Source organism: Melozone crissalis, unplaced genomic scaffold (assembly GCF_028551555.1).
Source record: "Melozone crissalis strain CALT ecotype California unplaced genomic scaffold, PUWL_Pcris_2 ptg000018l_1, whole genome shotgun sequence".
NCBI classification, from domain to species: domain Eukaryota; kingdom Metazoa; phylum Chordata; class Aves; order Passeriformes; family Passerellidae; genus Melozone; species Melozone crissalis.
This window is the reverse complement of record NW_026535796.1, coordinates 39,336,833-39,357,822: the sequence shown is the minus strand read 5'-3', so window position 1 is coordinate 39,357,822 and position 20,990 is coordinate 39,336,833. Positions and strand designations below refer to the sequence as shown.

Genomic DNA, 20,990 nt, shown 5'->3' with positions numbered 1-20,990 from the left:
TGTATTAGTTGCGTACTGGTTTTCTCCAATCTGTGTATGTTGTTAAAAGTAACTTTCTTCTCTCCTTAGGCAGGAATTTTCAGCATGAATGCATGTGAAGAGGGGTTTGCCACTGGTGGCAGGGATGGCTGCGTCCGCTTGTGGGACTTAAATTTTAAACCAATTACTGTGATTGATCTCAGGGAAACAGACCAGGGGTATAAAGGTAAGGAGGAGTTTGTTGCTGTCATTATACCAATAACATAGGAAATTTGTCAGTGTTTTGTACAAGAAAATACTTTAAAACCCAAAGTGTTGTTTTGTGTACGTTACTATGAACTGTTTGCTAGAAATAGAATAGATCATGCCCACTAGTATGAAGGTCACAGTTACTTTTACAAACAGTACATATGATGATGATGTAGACACAGATTTAATTTTTTTATGCGTATTGTTTCTAGAGCACAGCAGTTTTTAACAAGGAACAGTAATGCTTTAAGAGAACTTGAGGCAGTGAGATCTACAGTGTAAAACAATGGAGTACAACAATTTCATTTGCTAGTTATCCAAATATTCATTAAAACTATTTGGATGTTATCTACAGTTTTGTGAAATTTAAAACACTGCTTACTTGGAAATATGACTTCAGTTACAGTTCATGTCATGCTAAAACTTTACATAGAGTGTTTCAGATACAGTTGCTGTAATGATTTAGGATAAGAATACAAACATGTACTGAAGCAATAGTGTCACTTACAATATTGCTTTTGTTGGCATTTGGTTTTCTTCACCCCCAGTTACTTTTGTTATTTTCTAATATCTTGCCAAGAATTTGAAAATGTGTTAGAATGTCTGATAGCAATGAGATACTCAGGGTCAATACATAACTGATTACAAGTGAAGTCTTTGTATGGTATAATTGACATGGCATTCCCGCCAAGATTGTGAAGTATTGCAACAAGATGGAATGCATTTCACTTTAAATATGCCCTGCAGTAGAGTGGCTCTGTTTTAAATTTAAATTTACTCAGCTGCTGCTTCTCAGTTCTGATGCATGTAGCTGAAAGCTGTTTCATTCAGTTTCATTCTTTCTGACTTGTTCTCACCTCCAGTTGCCTCCTTTACTTCTGATATAACAGATGCTTACCATAAACTTTTGGCTTGTCAAATGCCCATGGCAGAGCAAGTAGTTTTAAAAAAAATCTTATATCGAATAAAATGAGTTTTCTGACTCTTTTCCCTTCACTCTTTTTTTTAAAAATATACTTCTGAGGATTGTCTCTATGACCTGTCCTCTTGCTCATTTTCTTAATTGCATTTCCTGCTACTCCACTGTCTTAGCGCTTGGTATAGCCTATATATATCCTCCAAGCAGTCATGAAAAGTTCATGTTCCAAAGGCAAGTATGCCAATATCTATGAAACAGATAAAAAGAGTAAAAGAAGTAAATCCAAGAATAAGAGAAGGGATATGGATACTTCTTGACATTTTCTTGCTTTTATGCTTTGTCTTTTGCTACTTTACCTTTGTTTTACAAGTTCTGAGGATGTATCTCTCAGTAACAATCTCTTCTACAGGTCTCTCTGTAAGAAGTGTTTGCTGGAGAGGAGACCATATACTCGTTGGGACACAAGATAGTGAAATTTTTGAAATAGTGGTGCATGAGCGTAACAAGCCTTTCCTGCTAATGCAGGGGCACTGTGAAGGAGAGCTCTGGGCTTTGGCTGTCCACCCTACAAAACCCCTGGCCATGACTGGAAGCGATGATCGATCAGTCAGGTTAAATTTTGTTTCTTTGTTAAACTGCATACAATTTTAGGCAATCCACTCATTTTGTAGGTAGCCTAATTGAAATGTATGCATTTTAAAGTTAGTAAAATGTGGCATTGATGCACTCCTACAGTTAAGCTACCCAGGAAATGAGTGCTCTTCAGTAATAAAATACAGTGGAAGTATGTATTTCCCAAAACACCCCATATATGAAATTTGAAAACATTTTGTTTGGGCTAAACTGAGCACTCAGAGACAAGTATCCTTTGAGTCTTTCCTTTTCAGGAGTTGTGTTAAGCATGCACAGCTTGCAATGAAAAAAAACTGGGATAAAAACTTACACATTTTGCTCTTACCATATTTACTTTTCCAAATGCTGCAAATTAACTTTTAATGTGTGAATTTCATCAAACCCAGTCCATGCATTGTAAACAGAATATAAATGCTCAGGAAAGCCCACCAAATTACTCCCTCCTACATGTTCATCTCTATTTTTTTTCACTCAAAACTGCCATTTCTTTCTTTAAATTTAAATGTGTTGGCATTTTTGCTGAATATCTTTAGTGCAACACAGTTAAGCAAATCAATAATTCAATTATTAATATTATTATTACTCTCAAATTCCAGATATGATTCTAAATAATAGATGTAATCTACCTTGTTATAAAGACTCATATATTTGAATATTATTAGGAGTTATCAGTAATGAATTCATAATAGGAAAAGTTGTTTGTAGTGATCAAAGTCTCTAATTGTTATTTAATGTTTCTGTCAAAAATGATTAGCAAAATAATGGAATTTTTGCAGGAGTGGTCTAAAAGCATGTATTGTCATTTGCTATAATTTTTTATATTCAGAAAATCAAAATTAATTATCCCCACATTAATTAATTATCCCCACATTTTCTAATTAGAGATATTCCTGCCTATTAAAATATAAGAATATTTCTTGCTATATGCATAATTCACACTTATGTTTTAGATTTTCCTTGTGGAAACTTATTTTAAAATAGGGACATGTCCAACATTGTGCAGAAATGGAGGGCTTCATCTTATGTGTGACAAAGCTGCACACCCATTTTACATGAGAAATAATGGCTTTGTTTTAGAATCTGGAGTTTAATAGACCACGCTCTGATTGCCCGGTGCAACATGGAGGAGCCCATTCGCTGTGCCGCCGTCAGCACCGATGGAATCCATCTTGCCCTTGGCATGAAGGATGGCTCTTTCACTGTGCTCAGAGTCAGGTATGCTACAGAACTTAAATATAGATATGTTATCAATGTTTTGATCTCTTGCGGCCATGCATGTGGTCACTTGTGTTTTTGTTTTAAATTGTGGAGCATATTCAGATTTTTTAAATGTGTGCTACATATGTTCGTGTTGTTCTATAACAACCCATTTGAAGAAGTATACTGGTCTATTTGCAGGGAATGGCAATGTTCTAGGAAATGTTTTACTTTAGGTTTTATATTTATAAATTATCCTTGAATTACTAAGAAATAAATTTTCATTACTTTGTAAATTGTTTCTATGTGTTGGAATTCTGCTGTCAGCACATCATGCATACAAAACAAGTACTGCCTTGTGCTGCTGTGATCCCACAATTTTAAAGGGAAAATGAGATTTGTGTCTCATGTCAGTGAAGTTTCCTTCCATGGGTGAATAAAGATCTCATAATTCACTTGATGAAATTTTCTTGTGAACCCAGCTCAAACTGTTCCTTTTGTTCACTGTCCTTCAACCCAGTGAAGCACCTTCTTGTGTCACTGTTTCCTTCTGTTTTTTCCTCCATGAAGCCCTAACCAACTCTAAAAACAGCAGTGTTGTGTTTGCACACAGGACAGTTAGGTTCAATATATAATTTCACAATCTTGTTCGTTTTTTGGACTGGGAAGTTGACAGTGTGATGAGGCTCTTCTCTGCTTATGACATGCTTTCTTTCATACTACAGAGATATGACTGAGGTTGTTCATATCAAAGACAGGAAAGAAGCTATTCATGAACTCAAATATTCTCCAGATGGGAATTTCCTAGCTGTTGGCTCCAATGACAGCTCTGTGGATATATATGGTGTTGTTCAGCGATATAAGAAAGTTGGGGAATGTGTTGGATCCTTAAGCTTCATCACACATATGGATTGGTCTTCAGACAGTAAATACTTACAGACCAATGATGGCAATGGAAGGAGACTTTTTTACAGAATGCCGGGTAAGGTTCTGGGTTGCCATCATGCTATTTGTTACTTAAAACAGAAATAACATATAGTGGTTTTGTTAAAAAAAAACCCCAACAAATTCAAAGCATGGTTCGAAGCATGGGGGTATAGATGAAGGGCTTTGTAAGTTCATAAGATTATTTGCCACATTTGAGTAAGTACAGCATTTTTCTGGCAAAATTCCTGAAATACTTTTATCCTTATATGTTTAGTCTTCTTTCCAATATATATTTTTATACTAGAGATGCTGCCTTATAATTTATTTTGTTTCTCAAAAATAAACTTTTGCTCCCACTTTCTTAGAAGAATTAAAATGCAGCATTTAAATTAAATTTTGCAATAGCTTAATAGCTTTGTTCTTATAGTGCTTGGATATTAAATAAATTATTATTTTATTGCACTGAATGGTTTTTAAAGTGTGTGGAATAATAGGTATGTTGTAGCTGAGAAGAGACATTTGGTTGTCTAAAACTATGCAGCAGACTGAGGATTTCAACTTAAAAGAGCTTTTACAGTGAGGAACTTTGTGATAACCCTATTATTGCAAGTGTTTTCAAGACAGTTTTCTTGAAAACTTGACTGAAGTGTCCCACAGTCTTGAAATAATTTCTATTAAGGTAGTTCCCTCTGTAGAGGATGTGCACATAGTGCTATCTTAAAGCTTGAAATTGAAGTAGTCCTTTTTAGAATACGTCAGTGGCAGTATTTATCACAAGGTTTGACTTCTATCTATTGTATACACTCTTTACATAATATTCTGTATTCTTCTCACTCATCTTTGTAGTATTTTTATTTGTAGTAACTGTGTGTTATCACCACTTTTTATATTGTCCCTTCATTCTTTTACAGATTTATAAAGATTTGTGCTTAGCACGGTACATTATTCACAGATTCTTGGAGTTTTTTATGATTCTCTGCTGAAACATTTCATTCATTCTATGCCCAACTTTGATTCTGTGCATTGAATGCAGCAGAAGATGTGTAAGAAAAGATTGTGAGAATTTAATTAGACAGTAACAAACAGACACAGGAGGAGCAATTTGAAGTTGTAAGATAACCTTCAACCTGGAGTTTCTTCATATGTTAGAATGTGGGATTGTGAAACCTTGTTTATGAAAAAAAATTTATCAAAGGCAGTGGAGTTAGAGGAATCTCCCATGTACTTTAAAGTAATGATCAAATTGTGTAACACTTGAAATTCCACAATGAATTCAGGAACTTAGAGTTGTCTGGCACAAGACCTGCAGGACTTAGATATGGATATAAACATTATTGTTAATCATAGTTTACATGGATTAGTGACTGAAAGGCTGAGAAGTGGATTGTGTCCTGCTCACCTTCTGTAGGTGTGTGTTCAGTCTGACTCACCAAAGCTTTCACATTTGCTTGCACTGTTCATGCATTGCTCCAGCCCTTGGCTTCTGGCCTTTCCAGAACACACAGTCACTATTTGATGGGCCTTTGGTCTCACTCAGTTCCTCAGCTCTTACCTTGGATCAATCTCACTGCAGATAGAGCTGTGGTGTGAAATAATGTAACAAGGGTCTAAGCACAAAATAGGTGGTTTTAGTAATTTGCAGTGGCCGGATGTGAGTTCTTCAGTTCTTGCTCTAAATAATCCAAGTTTCTACAATCATTCAGCAACAGAATTTTTTATGAACTTTATCTTAGAATAATTGCATGTATTTTTGATAAACATTTAAGAAACAACACAGCCTCAAGCAGATACCAAGAAATAATAAAAACTGTAGAATACCAAAACTGTGATCTTCTGTTAAATAGTCTTGAGAAGTCTTCTTACTGATACTGTTGTTCATAATAGGCAATACTAGATCAGGGCCATTTCAGAAGTCAGTTTTTAATTCTGTTGTACTTGGTTTCAATTTTTAGAGAATTTTTAAAAATGTTGCATTCTTTAAAATTGCGTGAGCAAATATTGAGAAAAGGCTCTTTATTTTTTGCTTAGGTGGAAAAGAAGTAACAAACAAGGAGGAATTGAAAGGCATTCAGTGGGCATCATGGACCTGTGTTTCTGGCCTTGAAGTTAATGGAATCTGGCCCAAATATTCAGATATAAATGATATAAATTCTGTGGATGCGAATTTTATTGGTCAAGTTATGGTTACGGCTGATGATTATGGAATAGTAAAGCTCTTTCGGTACCCATGTCTAAGAAAAGGTAGTGCCTTTTAAATTCAATTATATGCATATTTCTAAATTGTGACTATTCAAGAAAAGTGTACTAGAAGACTGGAAAATGAAATGGTTTTCAGTATCACTTTTTTTCACAAAGAGTTCAACAAAATGTGGGCAATACCAGTCTTTAAAAGCAACACCCAAAACATTCATTTAAATACATAAAGGTTGAAGACCTATCCTAAGACCTATCCATGCAGTTGTTGCCAGCATTAAAATTGAATGGTGTGTAGAATGAAGTTCTTCAAACAGCTCTGAAACAATGAAGCCTTTTTGATCTAAAAAGATGACTTATAATGGAGTGCTGTTAGGAACTTAATTTCAGTAACTCATGCAGTGTCTGTGTTGTGGTTATGTAGCCATGAAAACGTTGACTGGATGTAGCTGTACTACTACTACCAGTTCTACTGCTAAACGTGGGAGGAGATGAATTGTCAGAAGTGCTTAGCACTGCCATTGTACATTGGGAACTTGTGCTATAACTATACAAGCATGTATATGGGGGTGTTTTCATAGACTTAAATATGCATGATTTAAATAACTGTATTTTTTCAAAGTAGAATTAATAATTTTACTTTGTAAAAAGTAAAATAAAATTATTACAGTGAAATTTTTTAAATCTCTGGTACACCTCATTCAGCATTGTCATATGTCTTCTGTTCTTGTGTTTGACTTGATTAAGTTGTTATCTTTTGGAACCTAAATTAAAAAATGTATCTTATATACACATTAAAAATTGTGAAAACTGCAAAAAGATGTTTCTAGTGATTAAAATACCAGTAGGAATTAAAATATCTTTATGAAACACTGCTTTTTCTAGGCATTCTTTAATATGATTTTCTGGGGTGTGCTTCTGAAACATTTCTTTCACAAATATTGAGGGATATTTTTATTCTTGTTCTAGGAGCAAAGTTTAAAAAATATCTTGGTCATTCTGCTCACGTGACGAACGTCAGATGGTCGCACGATCACCAGTGGGTTGTCTCCATTGGGGGAGCTGATCACTCTGTCTTTCAGTGGAAGTTTGTCCCCGACCGCAAGCTGAAGGACAATCTTCATATAGCACCCCAAGGTAAGGAACTAACTGAAAAAAACACAAGAAAAGGCTAAAAGAGAAGTAAAATTCTGTGGTGATGGTATTGAAATAAATATTCAAAATTGTCAGTCTTCACAATTACAGCAGTTGTTGTTCTTTACATTTTGTAGGTGCCTGAAGCACCAGATAGAGTTTTCTAATACTTGCCAGTACCCTGTGGTCCTGGTTTGGCATTAATTGATCTTTGGTGAGGATTTAAAAAATCTGTGCACTGGCATTTGTCAAACCATCACACCTGTGTGTTCAGGCTAGCAAGGGTATGAAAAACCTTCACTGCTGTGACTCTTTTGCAAAGAAAAATTTTAAAAGTTCAAGCATAGATAGGAATTTCTGAGTTCTGTATATATCACCCTTTACTAAATTGACAACAACTGCATGCTCAGGTGTGACTGGAAAAATATGGTTTTATACTAATTGTTTAAAATTTTGAAGTATTTAGATGATAGTGTAAGAATTATAGCTGTTTTTTTTTTTTTTAAAGCAGAATATAGATGTTTAGTGTTTGGGAAAAAATGAAGATCATGTTTCCACTAGTGACTAATTAAACAGTTATTCTCATGAGGTTCCTAAAATCAAAACAGTTAACTGAGTGCCTCCCTTGGAAATTCCTAAAGGACTTTAGAGAATCCTTTGGGGAAATGAGAATATAGTTAGAATAAAATAGGCTGTTTCACCATTTAATTGCTCAGATCAGATGAATATGTATCAGTGTATATTTAGCATACGGGTAAATAAATACAGATGCAGTTCTGAACTTCTCAGTGAAAAATGCACAAGGAAACAATAATAGGCTCTTCCTACATGTCGAACTTTGTGTCTACCCTTTTTCTCTGCAGTGACAATAAATTTTTCCTCTTCCTATCTATAATTTTTTCCCTCCCCCTAACCTATTTGAAGAATTTCTACTTGCATCAGTGGCTTGCTTTAACATAAGTTTCTCTTTGGACCCTTTGTTAATTTTGTGTAAGTCTTAGTTTCTGCTTTATACTGATTATTTAATTATCTTTTTTTTCCTTTCTTCCTAACATTGAAGCTCATGAAATTATTTTAGTTAATGAAAACTAACTCACTCCAGCACTCAAAATTATTATATTTATGGCTTATTTCCTATCTAGCAGCAGAATTGTTCCTGTCAATTATTAGCATTTTATGTTGTATTAACATAAGTATTGATTATCAAATCAAAAACTTTAAGCAGTTAGTTTAAACTTTCTGGCTTGTAATTTAGGTTGCTTAATTTTTTATTTCTGTTTTCTTGGTGACAGAGAGTCTGGTTGATTCTAATAGTGATGAATCAGATTCAGATCAGTCTGATGTTCCAGAGCTGGACTCTGAAATTGAACAAGAGACGCAGATCACCTATCGTCGACAGGTAAAGATTTAGTTTTAATGGCAGATGGAAGCTTCCTAGCGTTTAACTTGGTCATTTATGAAGACTGTTGAAATCTCAAAACTGGGGAGACTGCATGGGAACTGAGCAAAACCTTTAGAATTTTTGTTACCTGATGCATTCAAAAGAACAAACTTATTAAAATATAATGATGAATTAAAAATTACAGCTAAGATATTAATATTAATAGTAACAGAGAGAAAAATTATTACATGTAATCCTAGAATGCAATTTACAACCAAGTTGCACTATATAGTCACCAGCTATAGGTATTGGAGGGTTTTTCAGTTATGTATGCTTTTTCTTAAAGGTTTACAAAGAAGATCTACCTCAACTTAAAGAGCAATGCAAAGAAAAAAGAAAAAGTGCAGCTTCTAAGAGACGTGAGCGAGCCCCAGGGAACAGTATAAGACTGCATTTTGTTCATGGGTATGCAAACTAGCATTCTTTAAAATATACAAGCAGACTGTTTGATTTTATAGACTGGTATTTATAATTTAATAATCTGATTAAAGACTTTTATGATTGTTGCTTTATGATTTGCTATTTTTATTTATATCTGCAGAAATAAATTTACACTAAATAAATAGAAAGCTTTGATGCCAGCATGCTAATTCTACACATGAATTCTGAAGTGAATTTGAAGTCAAACTTTGGCTGGTACTTATTGCATAAATACAAGTGACTAAATAAAGTATTCAGTAATCTCACCCATAATTTTCAGTATCTGGAAAGCAGTAGTTCTGTTTGATGTATGATTTTGATAGCTAGAACAGAAACTTTGTGTAGCTGAGGATGACTGGGTTCTGGACAACGTGGTGTTTCTAGCAGTGATTTATTAAAAAAAAAGTATAAGTTGTTTGTACCTAGTTTGAAACAACATACATGTTCCTTTCTTAATTTAGGAATTAAATGTAATTCTTAATAGGTCTTGTAAGTATGTTAAAAATGAGTTTGTTCTTTTTTTGGTGCTATTTTGAGTAGCAGAATTACTTTTGGATGCATCCTTGAAATCTTACAATTCATCTTTAGGATTAGTAGTTTCCCATGATTCTTCATAAGTGAAGAATTTTTTTCAGAAAAAATAATGGTGTTTTAAAGCAAGCTGGTACTAGATGTTACTACATTAGAATAATGATCAGAAATATAAATTCTCTTGATATAAAGCAAAACCAAAACCTTTATTCAAGTGAGACGTTGCAAGTCAAGTTTTCCTCTCGAAAGAAAGCTCTTTGCAGGAATACAGCTTCTTTTCTGATATAACTAAATGCAGGGAGAAGTAACTGATACTGCCTTTATAATGCCACTTACCAATTGTAGTAGGCTCCACATGCAATGCTTAATAAAGTAATTGGCTAAGAATAGTTAATATTCAAATCAGAAATTCAGAAATTTTGTCTGCAGAAGACATATAGTAGCTTTGAAAATTATGACAACTGGGAAGCTTGGTACAGAGCTGGGGTTTTTAATTTCTCTTTTTGGTGCTCCCAAATTCTCAGTTGAAGGTTTTGATATCTGCACAGAGAATGCATTAAGGTGGGTAGCTGCTGTATGTAGTCTTTAAAGGTTGGTCTAAGAATAAAACCAAATGATCCTGACGAAGATGTAGCACAAGCAAGGGCCCTGGATCTTTGGTATTATTGTTATTTCCTTCACAACAGAAGTGAAGCTTGACCAGAATATCCAGGAATGACCAGAAGTAGAATGTCCTGTTGAGTTCTGTCTGGTTACCCTATGGGCATCAAGAAAACTAATGAAGAATCCATGCTGAACAACAGATTTTTCTCAATGTCCAGGCTGTTAACTTTAAAGTGACCCACATCCAAGTGAGTAATAGGCATATTCTCTGATTCAGGAAGTCTGCTTTGCTTCATCTTTCTTTAGCTGCAATGAAAATGTCTTGGATGTTCCTAGAAAATTTAGGAGGTGGTGCTTTTTTTAAATCAGGGGAACTGGAAGCTTTTTCTCTTTTCTTTGTTTTTGAGCTTGTTAGTGTTGTGCTTTACATTTGTCAACTGCCGTGAAAGACAAAGTTTTAAAAATCTCTTGATAACCTGTAAGAAATCTTTTAAACCTCTGGTTACTTCCTGTTTTGGAAGGGAATGAAATTCAGAGTATGTGAGGCAGCTTCTGACTAATATGGATGAGGAAAGAACTTCTATTAAGAGGGTCACTTGTGTCTTTCTCTAAGAGACCTGATTCAGTCATGATCAGACACACTTTGTTAAATTGGTGTACAAATCTGGCCTCTTTTTTATTATTCCTGTATTTTAATTCTGCCATGTATTTGGCAAGGTGGTGGTTCAGAAACATGCACTAATCAGAAGAACCTTTTTCTTGGACTCGATGCTTATTTTGCTTTCTTTTTGCTGGCAGGAAATAAAGATGCACATGTAATACTCATGCCTTGTATTCTCTCAGAGCTATGCTGTTGATTTCACAAGAATGTTTTTTTTATATTTTTGAATATTCATAGAATCACAGAATTATTTTTCAATATGCAAAGTATTTAAGCACAATCTAGTTTGAATTTCAGGATATTCAATAAACTAACTTTACCAGAAGATCAAATTTGGTAGCAGCTTCAAGATGACATGGGAATGCTCTATAAGGAGAGCCTTATAACATCTTGCATGGATTCCTACAAATACCTGCAAATAGCATCTAGAGGGAATAGCCTTTGAGTGGGTCCTCTTGAGAAAACTACTGCTATGCAGAACATTTTTTAAAAAAATTAAGTCTCCACCTTTGTACTAAAGACTCTGTTCTCAATCATGTTCGTTTTGATATTTGGTTCTTCTAGAGATTTTGAGGGATGATTGGACTACATGGGGAAGCTTCCCACATATGTTTTAAGGAGTAACATGCAAATTTTGAAACTATTACAGCATTAGTCAAGCAATGGACATTGACTCTTTTCCCAGGGAGGACAGTGCTTGTGCAGGTGCCTGTTAGCTGGATATAGATGTGTAACTTGTACATGTGGGTAGGGTTCAGCTTCAGGTTATTCACAGTGATGTGCCCAAAAGGAAATGGTTTTATGTGTATATCTAAACTTCCATCACAGTCCCTGGAGATTCGGTCTAAGTAATCAGTGGAGCACGAGGAGTGATTTGGCTCAGGTAAAATGCAATGCTGGTGGTTGGCCAGCTGAGCAGCCCTGCAGGTTCAACTGACTCTGTTGACTGCAACAGTGTTGATTAAAATGTAGGAGTTAATGTATCTAACAAACATGTGAGCACTATGTTTACATGTCTGAATCTCCAATTGAATGCGGACCCTGCTATTCATGACTTTGGTAATGGCCATTTCTTTTCCCTTCCACTTAGGAAGCTACATCTTCTTCTGATAGTTACTGTCACATTAACTTGAATCAATCCTGGACAATTAACTCTGACAAAATGCATTCTTACTTTTATTGTGCCTTGTTATATATTATTCAGTAACTACAATGCAGAGCTTGCTTTTATTATTATTTAATTTATAGTTGCTAAGAAAGATGCCTCGTAAATTTCTTTGGTTTGTTTTCTGCATGTGAATAAATTATTTCTCTTAATGCTTTTTCAGAGATTAGCTAGTAATCTCAGTTCTAAATTGGTTTAATAATATGGAGATGTAAGTATTTTGGAACAGTGTAGAATATTCTTGAGGAATTATCTTCTACATTGCAATATGCTTCTTTTCATTGCTGTTTAACTTAGTCCCATCACTTTTCCTCTGGTAAAAAGTACCTTTATTGTCAAGGAGTTAGTAAACTGGCCCGTGGGAAAGACCAAATGTGTTTAATGTGGTGACAAAGAGTCTTTGTTGGCACTGCTTGATATTTTGACAAAATATGTTGTATTCTAATTGTAAAAAATTGATTGTACTAATTCTTGTAATAACTAGTGGAAATTAACGAAAATTAACTTCTATCACAAGAAGTTATGAATAATAAGAACTATTTTCCCGCATCCTAGATACATTTTGGATATTTTGAGTAGTCCTGTGATACATGGGACTGATGTACTCAGTTTCACTAGGTTTAATTTAGGGTATATAGGCAATTGTTCTGAGGAGCTGGGAAAATTCTGAGTTTCTGGGTTGCGTGTAGGAGGAACTAAAACCCTTTTGCTGGCTTCACACCTCTTACTTTTATAGGTGACTGCTAAGCTTGCAAGAAATACCTCAATGTCCAGTATTTCTTTCAGCATGCATATTTTCCTAGATGTTGGGTTTTGTTGTTTGTTTGTGTTTTTAATATTTTCCTTTAGGGTGAATATTTGACCTTTTTTAAAAATTACTTTTGCTTGCAAAAAAAATCTAGCATGTTTAGTAGAGTACAGTGCAGAGTGAAGCACAGGAAAATGATGTCTGAGCAGCAATATGTTCCGGTATCTTCTTTGGCACTGTGCCTGCCTTTATAATCCCTGCCCCTCACAGAGTGTTGCCAAGTACCTAAAATGGTGATGTTACATACTATGATATGTTATTTTTGTTTTTTTTCTTCATAGTTTCTATAGGTAATTGTTTCTCTTATCAAGTTTCCAGAAGCTGTCATGTTTTGCTGCCTGATTTTTGAGCAGTAGGAAGTACCCAAAACTAATACTTTAGACATTCTCTACTTCACTTAACTACATGTTGCATGCCCAACTTCTCCATGTGGTCTGAAAAAATTCTGCTCCTCAAAAACCTAGTGGCTGTATATCTGAGAAGGCTGCAAGCAGACAGCACTCTGGGTTAGGCAGAAATCAGCTTCCCAACATCTGCACATGCTGCTGTGAGGGAAGGGTGTTAGTGAAGGATGTAGGTGGAGGAAGGGCACAGCAGGACTGAAGAGCCTGCAGTTGTATTCTGAGTCTAAATTTTTGGTCACTTTGAGAAGAGCAGGCAGCAGACATAGCTGAGCCTCAGATCAACTGTGGGGAGAGATTCTGCTGGAGACCTTGAAGGGACAGTAATTCAGGAGCTGCTGAAAAGTTGCTGGACTAGGACCAAATCTGTAATTAAGAATCTGCCCGTGAATACCAATCTAAACAGTGAGTTGAAGGGAGTCCTATTTAAATGCTTTATTTCTATGCTATCACAGTTTTCACCGGTTTAAGAAGTTCACTTCTCTTTTTTTGTGATCTAATGAGATCCAACTTTGGACTTCACAGTATGGCAGGCAGTACAAAGCTGGGAGGAGAGGCTGGCAGACCCGATGGCTGTGCTGCCATCTGGAGGGACCTGGACAGGTTAGAACTGGGCAGGGAGGAATTACGTGATCTTCCAAAAGTCTGAGATGCAAGTTCATGAAATACAATATTCTTCTTCTAGGGAGCAGTGGACCTGGACTGTTTAAGAACTTTGTGTGTTGATCTTAGTAATTTTTCTCTAATCACATGCAATGACATAAACACCACTGTGTGTAATGTAGGTGAACCAACTGAAATACATTATATTCAAATCTGTTCCAAGTATGTGCTCTGTTGTTTTCCAGTGATGCACAGATCTAGTGTTTACAAACATGGATTTGTGGTATTTGGAATATTCATTAAACTGAAGTTGGTCAGCTGCCTTATGGATTCATTACTTCCCCAGTGCATATGGTTGCACTGTGTACATAAGGAAAGATGGATGTAACTTCATGGTCTTAGTCACACCTAGGAAGAAATGAGTGTACTGAGATAGTGTGTACAGACCTTAGTTGGGAATTGGCTTACTCATGCCAGTTCCTGTACCACTATGAAAGCAGAAAGGTTTTCCTTCAGAAAAAGAAACTGTTACGTAAAAAAAAGGGTTTTTTAACTCTTATCAAGTTTCCAGAAGCTGTCATGTTTTGCTGCCTGATTTTTGAGCAGTAGGAAGTACCCAAAACTAATACTTTAGACATTCTCTACTTTACTTAACTTGCATGCCCAACTTCTCCATGTGGTCTGAAAAAATTGCTAGCTATTACTTTCTGTTCTAAACTAGCTGTGGAAAGTAACAATTAAGTGCCACTTTTAAACTAGTGCTTGTAGTACTGGCATCTGAGTAGTAAATTAGATTGATAAATTGGTGTCCCTTTAAGAATGGGAAAGCATATTCATAATTTTATAACCCTAAAATGGTAATTGGTAAGTAACGTGAGTTTTACACGCACAAAATTCACCATCATGACTTTATGTCAGTTTCAGTATAGATGTTTACGGCTTTGGTGCACAAACCTTTTTTGTTGCCTCAGTTACAGGGGTTACGACTGCCGGAGCAACCTGTTCTACACGCAGACGGGCGAGATCGTGTACCACGTGGCAGCCGTGGGGGTGGTGTACAACCGGCAGCAGAACACGCAGCGCTTCTACCTGGGCCATGACGACGACATCCTCTGCCTTGCCATCCATCCCCTGAAGGACTACGTGGCAACAGGCCAGGTGGGACTCATGTTTGTCTGCAATAACGATCCTGAGTTGTTGCTACTGAATTTAGAAAGGTCTTGGGGAAAGAGCATCCAGTCTACATTTATTCGGATGAAGGACTGCATTTCTGTTGCAGATGGAATAGTGGTAAAATACTGATGCAGAAGTGTTTTTTACATTTATTTGTATCATGGTAAGAGTATATTCTCCATAGTTTTTCTGAAAATCATTTAAAACTAAGAATAGATTAATAATTTTATTCGGCATTATGTTGCAGCTTCTTGATAACAGGTGGAGGAAATGTGCAGATAAAATGTATTTTTTTAGCATTTGCTTTGTGAAGTTATCTATATTAACATTGCATTCATTCACTATTTTACAGTATGAAGTGAGCAGTTGTTGTTACAGTCTGGCATTCCATTTTAATGCATTATGTTTTTCATCATCTCCTTACACAAACTGTGTACTGATTGTGCATACAACAAAGGAGTGTATGTTGCTTGAATTCATTTTATAATACTAATAATAGTTAATTTTGTCTTTTGCTAGATAGGTATTTTGGATAAATTATTTTCAGTCATGTTTTCAAACAAACAATTCTTCTGGTAAATATTTATACACTAGGACTTGAAGGTTTGAGCTGATATTTCATGGTTTTTTATTTATGCTTATCATTTTTATCACTGTTGCTCTTGTTATTGTATAATAAATTGGAAAACGTGAACTGAATTTTTTACTAGAAATAAACTTTTGTTTATTACGCTTCTGATTTCTAGAAAAATGTTGAGATTAACATAACTCTGTGGATCAGTTAAGAAATTAGTCCTAAATATAAGAATTGTGTTGATTTAATTTTGGAGTAGTAAAGGCTGTGAATAAAAACGTCCCTGAATTTACAATAACTTATGCTATCAGCAGAAAGATACACTCCATTGTACGCTGTTCTCTACATACACATTCCATATTGTTGTGTACTATGTTACATGAGGAAACTAAGTAATGCAGTAATCAAATTCCTCATACCACCCTGGTTCAGAGCTTCCTGATAGTGGATATTCTGAAAAACTTTACAAATACTTAATGTTAAGTTTGTGACAAAACCAGAAATAGATCCTAGTTTTGCTGAGCCTTAATGCAAGAGAGTTTTATTCTGGTTTTGCAACCCTTTTATTTATGCAGTGGGGTGCAAAACCCTTGGAGTAGCAAATAATCTTTTAAGGGCTGGCCAATAGTGCTTTTGTACATAGTTGAAAATAATAAGTTATATTGTGTTTCTTACCAGGTTTGTTGCCTACACTAGTGCATTTTTGTGCCACAGGTATCAGTGTGTTAGAATCTGCCTTGTAATGACACCTGAGAGCAGCAGAAGTCACCTTGATTTCTGAAACGTAGAGAAGCTGACATACTAGCAATAAAAATAGCCTTTTATTTTTAGACAGGGAATGATTGATGAAAAATTGATGGAATAAATATGCTACACTGCAATCAATGAAGGGCTTTTTTTCTCCCCTCCCCCACCATAGGAGGACTTCAGTTAAGTGTGATTAATGTGCCTAAGTCAACTGGGAAATGGTCTTTGGGAAGCAGCAAAAGGAATAATATCCTGCCATCCAGACAACAGTAATACTAGGAAAATTCTATCACTGTAATGTTTTTTCAAATACTTTTTGAAGTATTCTTAATACTTTTTTAAAAACTGTGTAAAATAACTGAGAAATGAAAAAAATGGCTATGAATATGTATACTTTCAGGTTGGTCGAGATTCCTCGATACACATTTGGGATACAGAAACAATAAAGCCACTCTCAGTATTAAAGGGCTATCACCAGTATGGTGTTTGTGCTGTTGATTTTTCAGGTAATAAGTATTTATTTATTTATTTATTTATTTACACTTTTCCTTTTCTGTGTGAAAATACAAGATAATCAGTTCTACTGAGAAACTGGGGGTTCCTTTACACTGCAAATTTTGTATTAAAAATATTCTCCAGTGTTCAATGTCAAAAGAGAGATGCTGTGTTATAATGAACATTCATTAGAAAAACCTCCTTTGGAGTCTTGCACATAGGAAATGCAAGAACAGCTACTGTCCTGTTTAACAGCTGAGCTGAGCACTTCAGAATTTGGTTTGGTTGCATAGGGCAGATGCCCAGATCTGGAGTGTGGTGTCTGCTTTACAACTGTGTAAGAAGCTTTTTTGAGCAAATTGATTGGGTGTGCAGTTTTTTCCTTTTAAAATGAAATCTTGAAAGCCATGTTGAAAGCACACTGGTACATTCAGGAAGTCCAGTCAGGGAGTTCTGGTCAGAAACACAGGCTCTGTCTCCGCCTTAAACTAACATAAGACTATCAGTTAAATCCCTTGAGATTTTTACACCCCCTACACTGAATTCCACTACCAATATTAAATTTCCTCTGCTCCACTAACTTCTATTAATTCTTTAATTGCTTGGATTTCCTGGATAAAATCTCTGAACTCACAGCGACAATGTGAGATCGCAAAGATGAATGGTTTGAGGTTTTTGATGCCTCTTTCTTTGGTTTCTCCTTTTTCAAGATATGAATCTCATTTCTCAAATTCTGGCATGGATATATAGCAATTCCAAAAACGGATACATGTCAGAAAGTCATTGATCTAGAGTGAGCACAAACAGCTTGTTTATTGAAAGTTTATGTAGAATATGTGTCAAACTTTTCCAAGACTTCATAGTACTACTAAGTTTAAGGGCATTTCACAAATTTCATGATATGGCTTCAGTGCTTTCCTGTTCAGAAATGAACAGAGATTTTCAGAGTGAACATGAAATTTTCACAAGAACAACCTGTAGTGAACGTTTTTGTGCAGCTATGTCACCAGCTAACAGAACAAGGGATTTAATATGAGCACAGAGCTTCTAAATTCAAATTTGAGACAGGATAATTTAAAGTGCTACACTTCATCCAAGTTTAAAAGCAAATGTATGAAAAAGCATGCCTCTAAAAACATCATATGCTTATTTACTTGTTTGTACATTCTTATAATATTTGTGAAGTTATAATATTTTTAATATGGTTTCTTTTTATTGCAACATAGTTATCTATCTACTCTCTTAATAATAAATGTATTATTCTAGCGGATGGGAAACGGTTGGCTTCTGTTGGCATAGATGATAATCACACTATTGTACTCTGGGATTGGAAGAAAGGAGAAAAACTTTCAGCAGTAAGGTAGGAATTTAACTATGTTTTAAAATCTGTACCTAGATTTACTATCAAATGTCAGTAAGAAAAATATATTCATTTAAAAATATGAGTTCTCTAATAAATTAGCATTTCCTGTTACCTAATTGATGCAGGCAAAAGCATTTATGTCATGTTAAAAACTTTCTGTGGAAGAAGTAAATGAAGGTCTGATAGTCAACAAGAACTATTACAGTGCTCAACTGGTGAGGAAAGATGGCACAGGATACATTGCTGTGTTCTGAAATATTCTTTAAAACTCTATGCAATTGTGTTTGCCCTCTTAAAGATGGCGATATATGGCATGTTCAGATCTTTTTCATCAGAGGTTACACCTTTCTTGGAATAGTCATTTGCAGTTGCTTTGCAGAGTTCTTTTTTCTTGAGGGTTCCTTCCATTTTCTTCCTGGGTCCTGATCAGCCTAATCTAACTTAGAATTCAGCTCTGCTTTGAACAGGAAATTAGTCTAAGTAACATCCAAAGGTTAAATGTTTCAAAAGTTTCTTTGTTTCTATGCAGATTATTTAATATGTGTTTATTAAATAGTTTTAATCTACAATATAGGATCCTATTTCTAATTGTGAGTAATGTTATTTAAACCTTTGACTTTTTCTTTTCTCCTAAGGATCTATTGCTTTAGATAAAGCTGTAGTGTGAGTGGGTTTTGTTCCATTCTGTCTGGATTCAGTGCTTATACTCTAAACATTGTTCTAGGTAGATTTTAAAAAGATTTATTACTCTCTGCAGTACAGTTAAAAAAGTCTCAGCTTCCCTTTCTACCATTATTACTGTTTAATTTAATTGACTCCCATTTTATTTTTAAACACATGTTGAATTTCTTATCCACTAAAGAATGATAATTCTGAATAGATGATGTAGATAAAGAAGGATATTCCATTCCCACTTACTTGTCCAAAGCCCAGGCAGCTTGGCTTCTCTGAAGATATTTATCTGCCTTTCACCTAATTTATTTTTTTTTCAATTCTCCCGCTCACAAATTGAAGGAATTGATTAGAATTTTTGAGAACAGCATCTGTACTTTAAAGATGACTGTGAGTTTGGAAAGAAACTGTTTAATGCATTCAGCTACTAGTTCATCTAGTGGTCTGAAAGGACAGAAAATAAAAGATTATTGCCCCTTTTGAACAAGGAGCAAAAATTAGGGATTGGGTGCTCTTCTGCATTTTAAGTAAAGAAAAACAATCTATAAGGATTGCTTTGCATGGATGGCAAACATAGTTGAAAGGTGCTTTTCAAACTGTAGGACTGAAGCAAAGCATTAGTTTTATAGAAGCGTAGTAAGAAATCTAGAACACACAAGGTTTTAACATTTTTAGAACTAACTGTAATTTCCATCAAATATGTAATAGCAGCATAATTTTTTTCTAACAAAAACAGAAAAAATCAGCTAAATGGCGAATGACAGTGGCAGTTTGTTTCCAAGGTAAACAAACTTAAAATAAGATTTTTGACTTCACTCCTTTAAGTATCATGAGCTGTCAAAGATCTAGATGCCATATACCCAAACTTAATGCAAATACATTTTCTTTTGCAAAGAAAATGCCTCCTTGTGCCTCTTTGAAGTAACATAATTACTCACCTGCCTTGGAAACTGAAAAGTCATGAAAATAGAACAGGACACAGTATGTTGCTTCTTTAGTTTTCTACTTCCTCATTATAAACTATTAGTAATGATTTGAAAGTAAATCTTAGCAAGATAGAGGAGGTATACATAAAAATAAAACAAAAAACTGCTCCCAACCCTATTTAAAAATATTAAGAGTTACACTTATATTTAAATGATTTTGCTTTGCATTTCAGGGGAAGCAAAGATAAGATTTTTGTTGTTAAGATTAATCCTTACATGCCTGATAAATTGATTACAGTTGGAATTAAACACATGAAATTCTGGCGGAGAGCAGGTAAGAACACTTTTCAGAATTAGAGCATATTCTGTTACTGACAGTATAACTGTTTACTATAGTATTGTATCTCATTTTTTTGGGGAGCATGGGTGGACTAAAAGAAAAGGACTTGTTGCTGTGGGTGTGGTTATGTAGTTCTTGTGCTATAGTTCCAAGCAGATGTCTAATGAGTTGTTTTTGGTCTGAACCAGGAGGAGGACTAATTGGGAGAAAGGGCTGCATAGGTGCATTGGGAAGAACTGACACAATGATGTGTGCAGTGTATGGCTGGACAGAAGAGATGGCATTCTCTGGAACCTCCACGGGGGATGTGTGTATTTGGAGAGATGTGTTTCTCATAAAAACTGTCAAAGCACATGATGGTCCTGTGTTCAGCATGCACGCATTGGAAAAAGTAAATAAACTGCTCATTGCTTTTTTTTATGTCTGGACAAAGAGTTTATGATAAAGCTAAATCTTTCCCAGATCCAGGAGTCCATGTCCTTATTTTCATTACAGAAAAGCCTTGTGTGGTCCAGATTCAAAACAGTGTTTTATGCATTAGTGCAAAATAGTGTTTATGCAGTTTCTTATTCTTGTTATGTAGCATGCTGTTTCTCAAACCCCTGTGGTCAGTGACACCTTATTCAGTAATTTTCATAAGCTCTTACTAAAAAAATGGCAGGAATTGATTTAAGCATCAGTATGTCCAATGGAATATGTGAGCTTGTGAGAGAGGAAGATCATACTTGTACTATTTTGTAGTGTAATTATTGTGTACCAATAGATAAATTCGTTCTGCAAATCATTAAGTACTTTCTCCAGATTCTTGGCTTCTTTTTAGCCCAGGAAAAACTTTA

At 35.1% G+C, this 20,990-nt stretch overlaps 1 protein-coding gene across 5 annotated transcripts in view; it reads left to right on the top strand.

The window, feature by feature from the left end:
• EML5 (EMAP like 5) overlaps window positions 1-20,990 on the top strand; it is a 94,265-nt gene that overhangs the window by 33,856 nt on the left and 39,419 nt on the right. For all 5 annotated transcript variants that reach the window (XM_054276247.1, XM_054276246.1, XM_054276245.1 and 2 more), the window contains exons 6-18: window positions 70-205; window positions 1,557-1,758; window positions 2,858-2,995; window positions 3,703-3,959; window positions 5,933-6,145; window positions 7,067-7,234; window positions 8,524-8,630; window positions 8,959-9,077; window positions 14,836-15,022; window positions 16,759-16,864; window positions 18,120-18,213; window positions 20,048-20,148; window positions 20,343-20,545. In XM_054276247.1, the coding sequence (XP_054132222.1) occupies window positions 70-205; window positions 1,557-1,758; window positions 2,858-2,995; window positions 3,703-3,959; window positions 5,933-6,145; window positions 7,067-7,234; window positions 8,524-8,630; window positions 8,959-9,077; window positions 14,836-15,022; window positions 16,759-16,864; window positions 18,120-18,213; window positions 20,048-20,148; window positions 20,343-20,545 (2,031 nt within the window). The remainder of the gene's footprint in view (window positions 1-69; window positions 206-1,556; window positions 1,759-2,857; window positions 2,996-3,702; window positions 3,960-5,932; window positions 6,146-7,066; window positions 7,235-8,523; window positions 8,631-8,958; window positions 9,078-14,835; window positions 15,023-16,758; window positions 16,865-18,119; window positions 18,214-20,047; window positions 20,149-20,342; window positions 20,546-20,990) is intronic.